The sequence below is a fragment of the Apis mellifera genome, linkage group LG4 (genome assembly GCF_003254395.2).
Source record: "Apis mellifera strain DH4 linkage group LG4, Amel_HAv3.1, whole genome shotgun sequence".
Classification (NCBI taxonomy): Eukaryota; Metazoa; Arthropoda; class Insecta; order Hymenoptera; family Apidae; genus Apis; species Apis mellifera.
The window spans coordinates 2,600,422-2,619,742 of record NC_037641.1 but is presented as its reverse complement, the minus strand read 5'-3'; the positions used below and the strand labels follow the sequence as shown (position 1 = coordinate 2,619,742).

Genomic DNA, 19,321 nt, shown 5'->3' with positions numbered 1-19,321 from the left:
GTCCAACGATAAATGACGATTACGAAAGGCACACGATATTTTATAAAAATTAAAGAGATTCTAAGATCGTTTCGGTCGATCACACCGAACATGTAATAATCTAAAAATGCTTTCTCAACTATCTTACGATTTATTTTCTTTACAATGATTTTAATGAATAAACTGAGGATGTTTACACAAAAATTTATAAAATATATACGATATGCAAAAATATACAAAATAACGAAATCAAGGCACTAAGTAATAATATATTTCTTTCTAGATTCTCTTTAGTTATTTTCGTAAAAAATATAAATTTGCATAAACATCCCCCAAATTTAATTATGAAAGTCACACATACCAACGAATACGCACACACACATATTTGATACATTCTCACGAAATGAATAACTATCATGCACATTGTCCATGAGCATTAATTAATATCTTACATCACTATGATTTATCTACAAAGTTTATATCCTAATATTGGCCGTCTACGTTTTTCTTTTAATCTTTAATCTTATTCATAGCAATTTGTGTCATCATGTACAAAAAATATTTAGTGTAATATTTAGATATTAAGTATTACATCATTGTCAGTATCACGTTGTACACCACTCATTGTAAAATTAATACGATACGATAAAAACATGTGTTGGCACGTTTTGAAAAAGTGATATAAAAATACCGTACAAAGATATAGAAAAATATCTCGCAATTTCTCACGCAATATATGTATATTATTATTATTTTTGTTGTGCTATTCAAACAAGCTCTCAATTCAAACAAGATCTCGCGCATAAGCGTAGTGCTTTCAATAGTCTTATAAATCTATAATTTCTTAGAAATTTCGCTTTAAAGAATTTCAGACGATAAACATCTTAAATATGATTATCCAAAAATAATAAATTAATAAAATTTTGCACACTCATGCGTTTTTAGCTTAATTTGTCCATAAGGCACTTCGTTATACAAAGAAACTACAAACAACATTAGCAAAAAAAAAAAACATATTTGAACTTTCTTGTAATCACTTTGATTGATATTAATTAATCATTAATTAATCACCGAGAATATCATCCATTCATAAATTTATAATCTACGAGTATATTATATATAATAATTAATTTAAGTGATCGATTGCCGATTGGTGCTCAACAAATACAAAATACATTTCATTTCTTCGAAAAACGAAGAGATAGAAGAAATCTTCTAGTCTTTATCAAAAATACAAAAGTTTGAATCGATATTCCTCGCGCTTATTAAATGATAGTATAAAAAAGTTGCAATAGAAAATATATTTATATATTTATATATAGAAAATATATTTATATATATATATTTCTATATTTATATCATGATTTAGATTCATTGAATCATCTGTAAGTATCTATTTTCCTCGAGCAACGAGCTTAGAGACGAGGTCATGTCGTTTACTACCATATTGGCACTAGATGGCAATGGCTGTGGCAACGATATTGGATGAGTGGAACTAGAAACGTTTGTCTCATGAGTCTGAGCATTTCCAGACCAATTTCTACATTGTTGCACATATTCCAATGTCCTCCTATATGAATCTTGTCTCATTCCTTGAGGAGGTTTTATGGGAGATCCTTGTTGAGATTGACTGATGTCTCTACATTGAATTTCTGGCATAGCAGTACCAGTTTGCTCGTGATAACATTGATCGTAACCCCATTGACAATTACAATTATATTGATGATTCGGTGGATTAGTTCGAGCTTGACAATTATGTGTACAAGTGTGTTGCTGCTGTTGCATCCTACAATTGGTTTGTTGAGCAGAGCATAATTGTGGTGACGTTCTCTTGGATAGAGTGTTGTCTGTAATTGGTCGATGACCGCTATTGGGATGAGCACAATTGGCCATTTGTAGACAGGGAGTAGTTGGTTGTTGAACCTGTTGTTGACAACCCTGAAGATTGGTCATATTGGTAATTGGTTTAGCCTGATTATTCATATTTAATTGAGAGCAGTGCGGCGACATCTGAGCGCATTGATTAGGCACTGTGGTCTGTTGTACAGAGTGTAAATTAGGCATCTGACCATTGGGTGTTACTATTGGCCTGGTACATTGATTGGCAACTTGACCACATTGTGTATTAGGATGGCTCATGGTTGTCTGATTGGGTATAACTGGTTGTTGGGTACAATGCGAGGATAATTGTTGACAATTGCCAGCTGAACGCATCTGCACACACTGTTGTTGAGTCATAGTGTTGTGATTGGGTGGAGCACATGCAGAATTCGTATGATGATTCACTTGGCCATTCGGATTTCCAGTACAGTTTGCGTTCATCTGTCCTTGGCAATTGTAATTAGGATAATAACCATGATGCATATGGTTCTGAGGACAATTTCTGGTTAGTTGAGCAGAATTTTGTGGAAGATTTTGTGGAGGGTGTTGAGGCGCTAAAGCACCAGCTGCTGGTGATGTTAGAGGTTGGTCACTAATATGACTGGGAGCGTAATGAGATCCTGGTGACATGACTTGACCTGCTGCTGGGCTAAGAACTTGTCCACCATTTGGTTGCAATGGATAAGTTGGTGGAGGACAGTATTGTGAGTTTGATTGAGGAGGTCGAGAGCTAGGGCATTGATTATAAGGTGATGGCGAGGTATTTTGATAATTTGTGCAAGGTTGAGCAGATTGTGATGATGGATAACAGGTTTGTTGATGAGATTGGTTGTAGTTGCATGTAGGCTGTATTTGACGTTGATAATGCAAAGGATTGGTGCAAATTGGTGATTGACAAATAGGTAGAGGACTGCGACAATTGACTTGAGTTCCGCCTGCTTGAACCTAAGGGAAAAATAATCAAATTAATAAATAAATTTTAATATTTATGAAAATCAATTGACATAATTTCTGAGAAAAAGAAAGAAACATACTTGATTCAAATACTGCATCATTTCATCAGGAATTACCAATTTATTCTCCACCATTTCGCCTTCTCCAACCTCATCCAGAATAACCTCTTGATTAGGATGATGCTCTGGAAGTTGAGCTGATCTTGGTCTAGGTGGTACAGGCGGCGAATTTCTTTGAGTCTGATGACCTCTTGTAGGTTCTGACATACGACGATCACCGGATAATTGCGTACAATGACCACTTGGACCGTTCCAATCTCCTGGTATACCCTGGATTCCCTAAATTCATCAGATATTGAATATTTTTCGTTATTAACAGACACTATAATCAATAAAAAAAATGGAACAGAATATCTATTTACTAACTTGGAGAGACATATTCTGAGTTTGAACAACAAGATTGCTCGTAGAATAAGGTCCTTGAAGATTGGGTGGATTCATTCTACCAGAAGTGGTGCTCATCTGACTACTCCTTCTTGAAGTTCCAGGACTAATCGGATCGTAGAAACTTCCAGGTCCAGTCTGACCCATTCTAACAGCACTGACTCCGCTAGCTTGGCTGCTTCTTCTACTACCGAAATCCGTGGACTTCATACTACCGTAATAAGTGCTCACTGTACTGTTGCTGTCTCTTCGAGGCTCGCTCAGAGGTTGTAACCTGAGTTGTAGATCGGATAGACTCGTTTGACGAGCAGAACCGCCACCCTCCATTTTTAGATCAGTGATTCTCCTATTCAAATCGCCAATGTTGCCTTGAGGACCCATACCACGTGTTCCTCTCATGCTGGATACACTAACAGGCAGGTTTGGCATGCCTTTAGCGTTTAATCTGCCTTTCAAACGATTCCTTGAGGCCGGAGGAGGAGGTTGTTGCTGTTGTTGAGACTCCATTCCGCCAACCTATGGAATTAGAAATAGACAATTTAATATAATATAATTTTTTTATTATAAATATTAATATTTTATAATGATTTATAAAATATTTATTATATTTTTTATTTTATTTTTATTTTTCTAAGTATATATACTTATGATATTAATTTTTCTGGATATTATTTATTATTAATTTTTTTAGGATGATTCATTTATTATATTCTTTGAGTGAGAATTGTCATGTTTCAATATTTTACGTCGATAATGTGCACATAAATCAAATATCCTATTGTATGAAACCTACCATGGCACGAAGAGCAACTGGCAGATCAGCAATGTCCAAGTCATCAGGTTCCTCATTCCAAGGTTCCTCGGCCAGAGCCACACCATCGCCAGTTAATGTACCTACACCAGCAACTTCATCGTTGCAACCACCAACCAATGGGCTACCTTGCTGTTGCATCATGCTAGGTGGACTGTTAGCTTCGCTTTCAGATTTTACACTAGGGCTAGACAAACTAGGCGTCTTCGGATGAAGATCCTCGCTTCTGCTAGGACTGTGACCACCTGCACCTGCTTCGTCACTTCCTCCGCCATCTCCACCGCCTCCTTTGTGCTTTTTATTGGCGTAGAATTCTGCACCATGTACAGTCTTTACGTGTTTTCTCAGGGATGATGGATCGGTATACCTCTTCGTACAGCCTGGAGCTTTACAGACATACGGTTTCTGCAAATCATATTTAAATATAATTAATATTAATTTCAGGAATGTTAAGCCTTTCGACTATACTATAATCACACTAAAACACTATTTAAAGAAGTTTATTCATATATAATGAAATTATATGAAGTTCATTTTTATTAGAAATTAATTATGGAATTATAGATAAATTATATTTTATAATTATAAAAAATCTTTGTACATTTTTGAATATTATCATATGATAATATATCATATTGAATATTATAATAGACTGAAAAATAATTGTTATTGAATTTTCAAGGGATTTAGATTTAATAATTTTTTTTATATTTAATAATTATATACCTCGTTGGAATGAGTTCTATTTTGATGTTTCGCACGATCACTGGCGTTACTAAATGCTTTGCTGCAACCAGGATATTCACAAGTATATGGTTTTTCTCCAGTGTGGGACCTGAGATGCGTCTTGAGATTTTCCAAACGTGAATATGCCTTGAAACATCCCTCAAACTGTAATTTTAAAATTTATAATATCGACATTAAACTCGTTTAACTCATACATTACTGATTTTAAATTTAAAGTTTAAAGTATACTGACTGTACACTTATGAGGTTTTTCTCCGGTGTGCCTTCTCATGTGCACTACCAACATATATTGTGCCTTGAATGGTTTTTCTTCCCTTGAACATTCCTCCCAGCCACAAACGAAACTCTTTTTGTTTGCATGTATGTGATCATTGTTAATGTGTTTCACTAAATCGTCCTATAAATAGATACAATCATGTCTTTTAGACTTTACAATAATAATTAATTATATAATAAATTATAATATAATTTAATTTCGATGTACAGAATGTTAATTCTATTTAAGTATACGATAAAATATCTCTAAGAAAAAATGTTTTTATAAAAATTGTTTAATCGATACAATTTGTTATTTTTTATAAAAAAGTACAATGTCGAAAAATCTTTAATATAATAGATATTTTGTAAAACATCATATGAAAGACGAAGAGAATATAATAGTCGCATAATTTCTTATATAAAATAAATATTATAAAATTCAAGATAAAATATTTACAAAAATCGCTTAAAATATTTAAATTCTTACTTTGAAATAATATTTGAAATAATATTCTCTTACAACTATATATTCAATTTATACCTAATATTTGTTTCTTTTATTTTGAATTTTGACAAACAAATTTAATAACATTTTTTTTCTTATTTTTATTTATAAAATATTTAATATATTGATTAAAAATGAAAGATGAATTAATTATTTATAAAAATATAAAAATAAAATTGAATTATAAATAGATATTAAAAGTAATTCAATATAAATCAATACGAATAAAAATTGTGATTTAGATTAAAAATGAAATGTGAAATGTAATTAAATGTTATAAATTAAAGAACGATATAAAAATTTCAAATTCTAACCTGGGTTGGAAATTCAAGACCACAATCTCTCCAGTGACAGTTCGTCTCGATAAAGTCACCGGGCTCGTCTCGAAGATCTTCACTGGGGCTGAGCCCTTGGGGATGAGTCGGTGGCGCAGTAGTCGTCGTAGCGTTCGTCGTGGTCGTCGCAGGTTCCCTTTTCACCTTGGTTGAAGTTCTCCTCGAAGATGTATCCGCCTCGGCCGTCACCGACCTGGTCGTCGATTCCGACGCTTTTCTGCACGATTCAGCGCTCTGCAATCGCGATAATAACAGATGATTACCAATCTCTCTTTCCATTATCCACTTTCAGAAATCGACCAATTCCGTTTTTACGTGATAGATGGGTACACGAAAAAATCGTGCGGAGAAATTCGGTGCATGTCAAGGAATAAAGGAAACACGATTTAAAAATGATGAAAATATAAACAACACATTGTTCATATTAACAACATTATTATATCGTCGATATTTTTATTCTAATTAAATTGCTACATTTATTTATTTAATTTATATCTATTTAAATATATTATATATTATATGATATATAAAATATATAAAGTATTTGGAAAAATAAATAAAAGTATATTGCAAACATAAATCCAAAGGATATGAAGAATTTAATTCAAATCGATATTTAATCAAAAACAAAATTAGATTTAATTAGCGATACAAAATCGCGTGAATGACTAGATATAATCCCGTCAATCTTAATTAATCTAATTTGCTTGGATTTCGTCCAATGTTCGTTTCTCACTTTCAACACGACAATTACACGCCAATGTTAAATCGAGTAAAATTCACTATAATTTCTCGCGTCACGGAGTAAAAAAGATTAATCACGATCCGTGTACGTATATCAAGGCTCAATTCACACCGTGCGAGCAATTACGATCGACTCGATAGCCACCGATAGCAGATGCTAATTAGATCGCTCGAGGAATTCAGAAGGTAGGTATCCGACGATCTTTGACACTAGGTTAACGATTTTCTGGAACAAACACCGGCTTTCAAGAGATGCCAGTGCTCGAAGCGCCTCGTGACACACGATCTGCACGCGATCTCGCAATTATCGCGTACCAACATTGCCGATCGATCGATTTGCTTGCCCTGGTAAACCGATGGTTGCGCCTCTGCGTTATGATACAGACGTAGTTCTGAATATCTCCGCCCACGTTGCGGTTTGTACCTCGTGTTAAATTGGAAGCGAAATGGAAAGGAAGGTTGAACAGTGGTTCGAGGATTTAATAATATAAAGGGAACAAGAGAGTGTTTGAATTAGTATGAAAGAAGCTTTGTTGTAGGATGTTTAAAATGATATAAAGGAATTTTGGAAAAATATTGTTAGAATCTGTTTTTTGACATTGCAGGTATATTTTAGAATGTTGTTAATTGTGTTTGGAAAGTTTAGATTAGAATTTTAATAATTTTTTTTTTTTTTTGGTGGATTATAGATAAAAAATCATTAAGTTTAATGATATTCCTTTCTATTTTTCATTGTAATTTTTGCCTATTTTAAAGCAAACATAAATTGTCTTAAAATTTTTAAATTGGATTATGTATTATAAATTATAATAAAATACAAATTGATAATATGAATCTAATAAATAAATCTTAAAATAGATATAATTTAAAAATAGATATAATTTAATTTCTAATTTTTATTTAATCTTAATATTAGGTTGAAAAGAAAGTTCTTACAATTTTTGGTATTTTGATTTTAAATGCTCTATTTTCGATTAAGTTGATGTTAAATTGCATTGACTTTGCATATAATTTTAAAATGCATTTTTCGCTCTGTAAAAATGTGATATTAATTTTATTTTCAAATTAATTATTCTCAGAAGGTTGAAATAATAAACAAGAAGCAAATTCGAATAATTTTTCTATTCCAATTTCAGGACTCCAAAATTTTATTCAATCGGAATAACAAAACTTGTTTCTCGTTGGTAAAAGTGCATTGATTGCAATGGTCTTTATTTTGATTAATAAAGTTTTATTTGAGCTAAGATATATGCATTTAAATTTAATAGTTAAAAATCGCAAGTACTTTCTTTCCAACCTAATATTTTTCTATTATTATACAATATTCTGATGATAGATGTATCGAAGTCTGCAAGTTTTTTTTAAGTTGACAATCGGCAACATTAAAATTAATAGAAATACAGGAAACACTCGGATGATAGTTTCAAGGTTAGGAAGGTATTAGGCAAACGTTCCTGGAGAAAACTTTTAGCACTTTCTGGTAGCCCAAGGAAGATATACTAGAACGTAGATAGAGATCATTAACACTTTCAAGGAACTTTCGACGATACGCCGTAGTTGCTATATTGCTTGTATGCCGAGAAACGCGTGAATGCTTTACTGGAATTTCCTTCAATTAAGTTGTCCAATCGAGAAATTTATCGCATCCACATCGATGAATACAATAAAACATATGTGATTATAGTAAACAGTAGCAGCAATAGCTCATGTTAAACCAACAATCTTTCATCTACATACAAGATAAGAAACTCAATGTAGAGATTAAAATGAGAAAATAGAAAATCGAATAAAAGCAATAAATATCGATTTTCTAAAATTTGAATTTTAAATTTTTACATTTTAATTTTGATATCATTTCATTTTAATATAATTTTTTAAATTAGTTATCAAAAATCTATTTTTTAATTCTAGTCTAAAAGTTTATTATATTTCATTTGAATGGCATATCATATTAATATACAACATATAAAATTAATATACAACAAAATCTCTATATTCGTAAATATAATCATATTTATATTTCAATATATACAAATTCAATATTCCAAATCCAATATTCATTGCATATTTATTATTAAAAATTTCTTATTGCATGATTCGCTTTCTGCCATCACAGTTTCACGATAAATTTCTAACTTTTTGTTTATTTATTAATTCGATTCGAAATCGCGAATTAATTATCCTCTTTTTCATTAATTTTTATAGAAAAAGTTGATTTTATTCTTTCGATATTCAAAAAAAAATTAAATAAAGATGAATATGTATATTCCATTATTTAAAAGAGAAATTTTCTTCTTGCCAAAATACAACAAGATTTAAATATAACTCAAAATTTGTCTATTGCGTTATACAAGAATGTATCAATATTTATATCTGAAATAATAAATTTTCAGACAAATTTTCGTATCCAACGTATAACACTCGATTATAGAAATAGATTTATTTTACATCGACGCATAAAGCATAAAGATGTCGCGAAATGAGGATTCACGTTTCTGAAAGTAGCGTTTCCAGGCCATCCATCAGATTTAATCCACGCGAAATAAGGGGGAAGAAGCTCTCGATTACGAGGTCCCTATAAATCCATCGATCACCTCTCGGTGTGGGAACGCGGAGCGTTGCACGATAGTAGGAACGCAGGGAGAAACGCGAGTCGATGCAATCAGGATCATGAAACTTTACAGCGTGCGGACACGCGGCGTGTCGTGTAGAAAATGAAAACGCCGCGTGCGGATGTAAATAAATCAGAGCAAACAGGAGAAACAGAATGCCGGCTAGAAACGTGGATTCGAGGAGGTCGCCATAATGGAACAGGGAGACTAACAAAGAAGCTTGTGATACACGTGGACCGCGATTAACGAGAAGAAGAGGAGAATCCTAGGTGAGTGGAAAGGGAGGTGGAGAAGAAGGAGAAAGGGAAGAGAAGGAGGAAGAAGATAAAGGACGATGGTCAGGTGGACGGGGGTGGAATCTGGCGAAATAATGTGCGCGAGATTGCTTGTAACCCGAGGACCATGCGAGGGTAACCCAATCTTTTTCTCTTTCTCCCCCTTTGCTCCCTCCCTTGCGTGCCGCAAGGATGAAGCTGAGAAGTCTTCGAGATCCCTTGAGGGCTCTATGAGCGTCACTTGGACAGTGGGCTTCCCTCAGAAGAAGTCGAAATAGTCGATTAGTTGTTTTATAAGAATTGTTTTTGTATAAGAACAATTGAACGGACACCTTTAGTAGGAGATATTGGATATTGAGATATTGGAGCCTGAGATATTGGATCGTTTTATATGGGAGTAGATATGATTTTTTTTTTTGAAAGATTAAAATAATGTGAGAAATATATTGACAAAGAGTTATTTATTCTCGTAGATTATAGGATAATAATAATTGTATAAAAATTCATAATTTTTAGGATAATTAAGATTAAACTTCGATTATTATAGTATTATAATTCTTAAAAATTATTAAAATTATTAAAAATTAAACATTAGTTAGTATTATTTGAAATCTAAGGAATTTAGTTAATCTGAATGATTTATTCTAAAAATAGTAAATAATTACTGTTCAAATATGAGAAATATATCAGTAATTAATTACTAACAATTATTTATTTTTATTTCAAATTATATTAGATTTTAAAATAATTTAAATAATTCATATTTCTTAAGAATAAGGTGGACAAGATTACGATTTTATTTGAAAATTGGAAAATATTAAAATTGATTTAATTAATATCGAGATTAATATTGAAAATCGTAAAATTCTATTCTTACCTCAGTTTTGGGCGGTAAACCTCCCCCGTGAGGTCCAAGGGTTGCTGAGGCTGTAGAATGGGGTGGCACGCCTGGGTACAACTGCGAATGCGGCGATAATCCGTGGGCATGAGGGTGTGGATGAGGTGGTGGTGGAGGTGGTGCAGGGGGTTGTAGGGGATGAGCATGGGGTAGAAGCGCTGCGGCCGCTGCACTCCTCAAAAGATGCGCCTGAAGTTGTTGCAAATGAGGCGCCATTCCCGGGTGCATTCCCAAAGCTGGGCTCATTGCTGTAGCAGAAAAATAATTTTAAAAAATTAATAACACGTGTATAAGAGGTAAAATATAATTTTTTATTTCTTTTATCAAAATCTAACAAGAATACTTCTAAACAGAATTTAAATAGAAATAAAAATAAAAAATAAAAAATTAGCCAGAAATAAAAAAATCTTAATTTCAAGAATTTTTAATTTAAACATTCATAAAATGCATATGATATAACGATATAAGCCTATGAGCATCCAACTTAACGGAACAACATCAAGAAACACGAATAATCCTTCTGACGACTTAACTCGTCACTCCCAATTAACATCTCGAATAAAAGTCGAACGCAATACCAACAACCGAGTCGTGTATCTTATCGTATCAAACGTTGCATACGTTCCTCCCATGCCCGGAGCGCGCTTTCACGATAATTAATTACAAGGAAATCAAGCTGACCGTTGTAGAAAGCCGAAAGCCGATACCGTTACAACGCCGACAGAGAGGGGAAAAAGTTAACATGGAATTATTCGTGCGAACAGTGCTGATTTCACAAGCCGATATACACACATGTCCAATCCCTTCGTATGTCGTTGTTAGCTTTAACAATTAACGCGAATCTCGGTGGACGAGGGTGGCGATATACCGAGGGATAATCGATCGAGAGATCGAAATCGAGACCGCGTCCATTCTCTTGATAGTCGGGACACGCCACGCCGGACTTCCGGCACGTAGGCCAAGCTTGCATTTCAATGCTGCGAGCCACTCTTACGAAACCATAAGGCTGTGTACGTGTGATCGTGTGGGCCGTGTTACCTGCGTTGTTTGTCGTTCCTTCTCCCCAACACGGGGACGGAAAATGATAGGACATGACACGCGGTTCGATAAACGTGTACTTTAAGAGAGACATTTATAAAACACCGGGTGAACGTCGCGTACCAATGGAATTGAGTATTATCTTTTCTCGTTACGGGGGATTCGCGGTATATAATGAAGTTCGTTGGTCATGTTAGTTGGTACAGATGAACGATGGGTAGTACGATTTGCTTTAAAGCTGGTGTAAATGAGAGAAATGTGTTGTGTCGAGATGTGTCATTGCGATTTTCAGATAGAGTACGTTGATATTAAATATTTCGATATCTTGAGTCAGTTGTTAATCCAATTGAAGTTTCGTTGATGTGTGATGGATTACGTTTTCATTTCTAGTGATGAAATTAAGAAATGTAAAAACGGTTATTAATTACAAAATTTTTATACATAGTTTATATATCTTTGATTTTAAATCTCTCGTTTGATTTTTCTTATTCCACACTTCCAATAAGGAGATTATAATAGATTTGTAAAAGAATAAGAAATATAAAATTAATTATGAAAACATGTTTCATAACAATTTTATAATTCGATGCTTTTTCTTTTATTTTGCAATTTGATTACCATTGTTCATAAAAATATTATATTTCTGACTTAAATAGTTTATTTAATCTTTCATTTTTACTTATATGTTTCATAATTTTCATATTTTAAACATAATATCGAAATAGTTAATTATTATGCGTTGCATAATCATCATAAACATAATGAAACATAAACGATACAGTGACAAGAAAGCGCAACGACATCTGCACCAGACATCTGCATCTGTCGTGTTATGATCTTTGATTTTATCATCTGATTTGCTCGTGCTACGTCGATGACCTGAATTACATATCCGATGTTGTCGAATTTTAAAGCCGCGTATACGACATAATTGAATAAAGTGGCAATTTAATCGGTACACGATGAAATATTAACGATACGATACACAGTTGCCATCGAGTTCGCTCAATTGCCACCAGCTAAATTAGCGTTGTCGTTCGATATGGCGATGTCGGTACGTTACGTGACAAGTTTGACGATCATGCTTCCTTCTAATCGGAACCTTTCGATTGACAGATTCCATATCGTTGTTCTATAAATTAGATCTTCCAATATTTACATATGATCAATATGTTATGTCGAACAGAAGCTATTTTCGATATAAAATCGTGATCGAATTTTTCATTAAATTTTCCGACATTATAAGAAAATAAAGAAATTATTTATAAAATAGTCGATCTTGCTAATTTTAATTGAATTAATACTTTAATTCTTTCGAAACTAATAGGATAATTATGTCTCAAAATAATTTTTATATTCTATTCATTGATAAAAGAAAAATTTATTTCGAAAAAATTAAATTTCTTAAGCAAGAAGAGATAGAATAGTGAATTAGAATAATGAATTTTATGATTCATAGGATTTACAAAATTGTAAAAATTCTTAAAACAGAATCAAGAAAAACATTAATTTAATAAAAAATTAAATTCCAGATAGAAAGAAAAATACAAAACAAATTTTACAACTGATATATAATAATTTTTAGATTTTCTTTTTATCGCAATGAAAGGAATAAAACCGAATAACGTAAATTAATTAAAAAAAAGGAAAGTTAAAAATTGCGTCAATATAATGTTGACTCTTAACTTCGAACTTAAAATAATTTGTTTAATACAAAAGAAAACACAGATGATCAGAAAATCGCTATTTGTGTCCAATGTATCGATGTCTTCAACGACAATGCAACGAATCGTAAATTGAAGAAATTTTCCAATGCATTCCCATTCAACGACATCGGGATTCGCGTTTTATGAAATTTTTTGCACACGATCATCGGCATCGCACAGTGAACGAATCATCGGTGATTAAGCGATTATCGTTCGGTGTACGAGTAGACAACCGGTTACCGGTTATTACGATTTACCATCAATTCGATAAAATTATAGTGTTCTTGAATAAAGCATCGTAGGCGTGCGTCTCAGTGCGTTCCTCCGGTTTTATGTCCATTCGAATCGTGACGAGCGATCAATGCACCCCAAGATATACAACTCGACGAGCATTTTATAGTCTCACACGTAAAACGTGATTTTTTTTTCTTTCGTATACATCCAAGAATAAGACATAAACTTGGCATACGAAATATCAGAACAAATTGTTTTTTTATCTGCTTATAATCTTGTAATTTTTCTATTTATTGATTGTTGAAATAAGAAAAAAAAAATGATTTCTTTACTTCAGAAAAATTTATTTGCACGCTCGATTTTTTAATAATTGAAGATTTAAGAAATGTTTATTTTTGGATAAATAATATTTATTCAGTTCTCTTTTAAGTTTTTAATAACGTTTTTTTTTTGCAAACGATATTTCTTGCATAATAATTTGCGAATTAATCATATTAAAGAATTTACAATTTATATTTATAAATTATAATAAATTATAATAAATTATAATTTGATTATATATATAAATAAATGATTTTATATATTTGTATTTTGCAAATAAGTCAAAGTCAGTTTGATCAATTGAATGATCCCTATTTCATTATAACTTGTTCTGAATGAAATATTTAAAAGTCATATCAAGAAGAATTCCTTCCAAGAGATTCAAATATAAAATTTTATTTTATATTATACAATATAAATTATATAATATAAATTATACAATATAAATGACTTATATTTTTCACGAAGAAGTAAATAAATATAACAAATTTTATAAGATAAAATATTATATTTATTTTAATATAATATACAGTGTATATAGTCAAGTCATTTTTTATATTTTTATGAAATATACAAACATAAAAATTTTAAAATAGTATAATCTGTATATAATAAGAAAACGAAAAGAATCATTGGGGCATTCTTATTCCACAAAATCGATATTTACAAATTTCTAAAAATATAATGATCAATCCGCACATCCATTATCAATTCTCCTTATCTACTTTATTGACAAAGATCGATGATTAATTTACGATGCAAAGAAATATATTAAATTCCTGTTTCATGTTCGACGGTCGTTTACAATCTTTTGGAGACCCGTTGCGTAATTACTAAATGATACGTTTAACTCGATAACCGCAGTTTCTCAGGAAATGGCCACCGGTCAGCATTTCTTAAAACTATGAATCCTCTGAAAGTCTTGTTTGATTAATGTCATCGAGTTGAGAAACATCCACCAATGTTCATCATCATTTTATAACGAACCACTGATAATCGTTAAGAGTCCGTGTTCACGCAACGTGCTCGCTTTTATGAAGAACCGCCTAGAAACGTAGACAATCATGGGCGTGACCGATCGCCTAAGCACGCGTTGTGGCACCGTTGCATCGACGATTGACTGTTAATTGGTAACGCTATTCCGTATAGAATAGATTTTCAAACGCTCGAATGCATTTTATATCTGATAATATATTTTGCAAAATCGAAAAATTGAGGTAAATATTGCGATAGCTAGGCGAAATTTATTTTAAATAATAATTTGAAAATAATAAGTGAAGTTACTTATTATTTCATAATAAAGTAACGTATTTCAAATGAGGTTAGGTTATGGTAAATATTTCAAATGATCTGAATAAAACTCCGAACAAAATCCATTTTAAATAATAATTTAAAAATAATGATTTTTAATAAGCTTTAAAGCTTTTTATTATATTTAATATTTCATTATTAATAAATATTTTAATTGAGAATATTTTCGTTATTCGATCAATTTGAGGTTAGAAATAATAAATTGACTATTTTAGGAAATAACATTTATTTCCTAATGAAAAATTCGTTGTTAAAATAACTTTTAGAATATATATTGAATAATATATATAATAGTAATAGTAATAAGCGTGTAATAGTGTTAATCAAAAGCAATAATAATATAAATATATTGAGAAAGTAGTTATTTTTATCGAAATTAAGTAATAAATAATTTATTTCGTGAAATGTTAAATAAATCATTTAATTGCAAATATATTTTCGTGTGAAATGCTTCATGAAATATTCGCGTCATTTGAAAAATAAATTATTTCTAAAATAATTTTAAAAACTAATTTTAGAATAATGTAATGTGAAAATTCCTTAAAACGCCTATGTCTACGATAGATTAAGTGTTTGTGAAAGTACAAGGATTATTGAACAGGTATTTGCAAGCAGCAATAAATATTTTAACATGGACATCAAACTGATATATTATATTTATATTATATTTATATTTATAAATTATAAAATAATAAATATATTATAAAATTATAATTATTTAATTAAACTTTACGTTATATATATTTATATTACTTATATCCTTAATATTAAACTTTAAAAGAATCTATTAATTTAAAAGAATCTTTTTTATTTAATAATTTAAGAAAGAAGTTATAATATACATAATACATAATAAGAATAGAACTTTTCAAGCAATAAAAGAATTCTTTTCATTATTATTATATATAAATGTAATCTAGAGAATAAAATCATTTACAGATCATTTTATATATTTATAAATTTGAAATTAAAATATACATTATCAAAAATAAATATATAATAACTTTGAACATAATGTTCCATGATTGGTGCTATAAAGAGACAAGATGATTCTATTCATGCAAAAATTCTATCAAAAAGCATAACATTTTTTAATTTGAAATTTCGTTTCAAAAAAAAAAATTGAATTTAAAAATTTGTCAAATACAATTTAACTAATTTTTTTTCAGTACAAGATCATTTTATGAAAATAAATAAAAATATACAAATATATACATACATATTGTATAAATATATTTTTTTCTAATTAAAAAGAAAAACAATTTAATATCAATCATACTAAAATTTAACACAAACTTTTCCCATATCGTTAATGAAAACGACATTCAATTAAGAGATTGAACACAAATCTCCATTACGCGAAAAAATTCCCACTAAAAGGCAAATTCCACGAATTCTTACTTCTTCCTCGCGACTCAACGCGTTTATAAACGCGTCTTTTTTCTCCGTGAACCTCCTTTCTGAAAGAATGCCACCAAGAAAAAAGGAAAGGAATCACCGATCGGTAGCGCGCGATGGCGTATTTCAACGAGCGACAGCGCCCTACGAGGCATCGTACGACGCCAGGCTGACAAACGACGCGCGTCGCTTGAATTTTAATCCGTTAATTACTTCATTTAATCGCAAATTACCGGCTGCCCTTAACTCGCGAGCAAGGAGGTCCGGGCCCCGATTTGTGGGACGAGCCGCGATTCCTCGTGCACCCGGCCGCATAATGGCTTCATGCGCACCGCCACCTTAATTCGATGCCCCTGCCCTGCCTCTTCGATTCCCCCTTCTGCACGCCCTTAAACGTCAGGACCTGATCCTTGCGAGGACGAGGCCCTCCTCAACGCAAACCACCAATGACTTTATTCGTTTCGTATAGGTAATTATGGTAATTCGGGCCGACCAGGAGCCCGGGTTTTCCTGAGAAACCGACGATTCAACGTTTTACGACGAATGTTATATCGCTCCATGCGATGAGTAAATGATGTGCACCCGGCAATAATGCTTTCGTGATATTATAACGTGATTCGTGAGAATCGTTATCCTGTACAGAAACGATGCAAGTGAAGTATACGTGTATGAGGTAGCGAGATGAGATATTGATAATTTTGAGGTTAGGGATTGGGGAAGATTTTATAATTCGTTTAAAAATTGAGATAGATAAAGTTTTCTCTTGAAAAAAAATGTTTTTTAATTAATTAATGTAGTACAAGTGTACATATACGAGATAGTGAGATATTAATTAGTTAGAAGTTGGAAAAAATTTTTTAACTTGCTTATAATTTAAGCTTGCAATGATATTAATTATTATATACAATAAATAAATATTTTAATACTTTTGTAGAAGAAACTTTTTTTAAATAATTTTTTAATACATTATCTTAATATTATCTTAATATTGAATTAAATTGACAAATTAAATAAATTATATTTTTAATTATTACTACTATTAAGAATAAATAATTAAAATTAAGTCTGTGTTAAAAAAAATTCAAAATATTAATTCTTATATTTATTAAAATCAAGATTTTTAGAATTTTAATTATACGTACAACTCGTTATTAGAACATACATAAAATGACATTTGTGAATGATTACTGATCTTACTAATTTTATAAGAATATCAAAAAATACATATTTTCATTATTAATCTGTCTCTAATGAAAAAAAAGGAAGAAATCTTAAAAGGATCCATCATTAACGTCCATCATTAACCATAGAATCGAATTCAAAATCGAGAATGATAAAATGCTAAATTTTCAAATTCTACTGCCCCTCCAATTGCGAAACGAGACCAACGTACAGCGTACAAAAGTTCGACTCCTTTGAAAACTCCATATCTCCATGACGTTGGCAATAACTCGGAAAATACGGTTGTCACGCGGTAGTCGCGCATTAACAACCGAGCGCTGCCCGGCTACACGTGTAATTACAAGCGTATAATTCACGTGTCGCGTACATACCCCTCGCGAAACGTTTATAGCCGCACCGAGGCACCAATCGACGATGAACCAGCGCCAGTAATTACGGGCGATCAATCAACGTTACCATGGTGAAAATACGCCGAGTAAACACTCGGTGACTTACGTTTTCGGGGCCCCGTAATGCCTGCGCGGGTGATCTCTTAATTGCCTCTTTCCCCGCCTCTTGCGATTCACCCGCTTATTTATCCGTGTAAAATCGCTCGTAACGTCTCTACCTCTAACGTAACCCCCTTTTCTTCTCGTCCAGGGAGGTGAATAATTAAGCACAGGTGTTTTCACGCGGATCCAAAATTTACAACCGAGAAATGAGTAATCGGGCCGAGCAACTGGTAATAATTATTCACAATTGCACCGCGTTAAGTTCAACGTGTTGGACTCGAGCACCGTATATACTCGTTCGATACCGATTCTCTTCGCTCGTTTCGAGTCAACGTTTAATTAATTATGCGGTAAATCTTGTCGGGATATAATTCAATACGTAAAGACAGGTTGGGTAATAATGATACTGTGTAAACGGTCGCTTACCGGCGGAAAGATGGCCGTAACTGCCGCTCGCGCTGCTGCTCCGGGAACCGTTCACGATGGAGGCCAAACTGTTTGGACTGAATCGGATCATGCTGTCGATGTCGAAACGATCCGAGTATGGAGAACTGCTTAGCGCCCGTTTCCGGCTCGCCCTGATTGCAGATGCTCTTGGACTTCCTAGCCTCGATGATGCAGACACTGGAAATTGTAAGTGTCATTTGTTATATAATTTTATTTCAATTAGTTTCGAATTAGAATTGGGTTGAGTAATTTTAATGAATCTCTCAAAAGTTGAAATTAATTTTCTAATAGTAGAATTGAATTTAATTTGATAACTATTTATATATGAAACTTTTTCAATGTGGAGGACGTATTTAGAATATCATTTTGTTTAGCAAGAATAAAAAAATTATTGCAAGGGAAGGAATAAAACTAAGATGAAATTGCAGAGAAATTAATAAACTATTGTATATTTCAAATTTTGAATAATATATGGAAAGTACATATTTTATTTGAAACTTAATTTAATTAAAAAATAACAGATAACAATGAAAATATAGATTAAGATATAGATAATAAAATATAGATAAGATGTAATTTGAAATAGCAGTGATTTCTAATCTTAACTTTTATAAAATTTATTCTCCATTGTTACAACATAATCATTTAATTATTTCTTAAAATCTTCGTTAAATACAAATCCTTGAAATATTCCATATTCTATCTTACAATTTTTATAAACGTCAATGTTAATAGAGTTTTTTTTAGATAT

The 19,321-nt window shown here is 31.8% G+C and overlaps 1 protein-coding gene across 2 annotated transcripts in view; it reads right to left on the bottom strand.

Annotated features, from left to right (window-relative positions):
* Nucleotides 1-568: 568 nt before the first annotated feature.
* Nucleotides 569-19,321, bottom strand: part of LOC551746 (transcriptional activator cubitus interruptus) — a 175,939-nt gene continuing 157,186 nt past the window's right edge. For both annotated transcript variants that reach the window (XM_624133.6, XM_006558182.3), the window contains exons 4-12: nt 18,550-18,747; nt 10,422-10,690; nt 5,893-6,147; nt 5,048-5,212; nt 4,795-4,959; nt 4,051-4,473; nt 3,240-3,773; nt 2,895-3,152; nt 569-2,805 (exon numbers count right to left, since the gene is read on the bottom strand). In XM_624133.6, coding sequence (XP_624136.4) covers nt 1,351-2,805; nt 2,895-3,152; nt 3,240-3,773; nt 4,051-4,473; nt 4,795-4,959; nt 5,048-5,212; nt 5,893-6,147; nt 10,422-10,690; nt 18,550-18,747 — 3,722 coding nt within the window. In that variant the 3' untranslated portion in view covers nt 569-1,350. The remainder of the gene's footprint in view (nt 2,806-2,894; nt 3,153-3,239; nt 3,774-4,050; nt 4,474-4,794; nt 4,960-5,047; nt 5,213-5,892; nt 6,148-10,421; nt 10,691-18,549; nt 18,748-19,321) is intronic.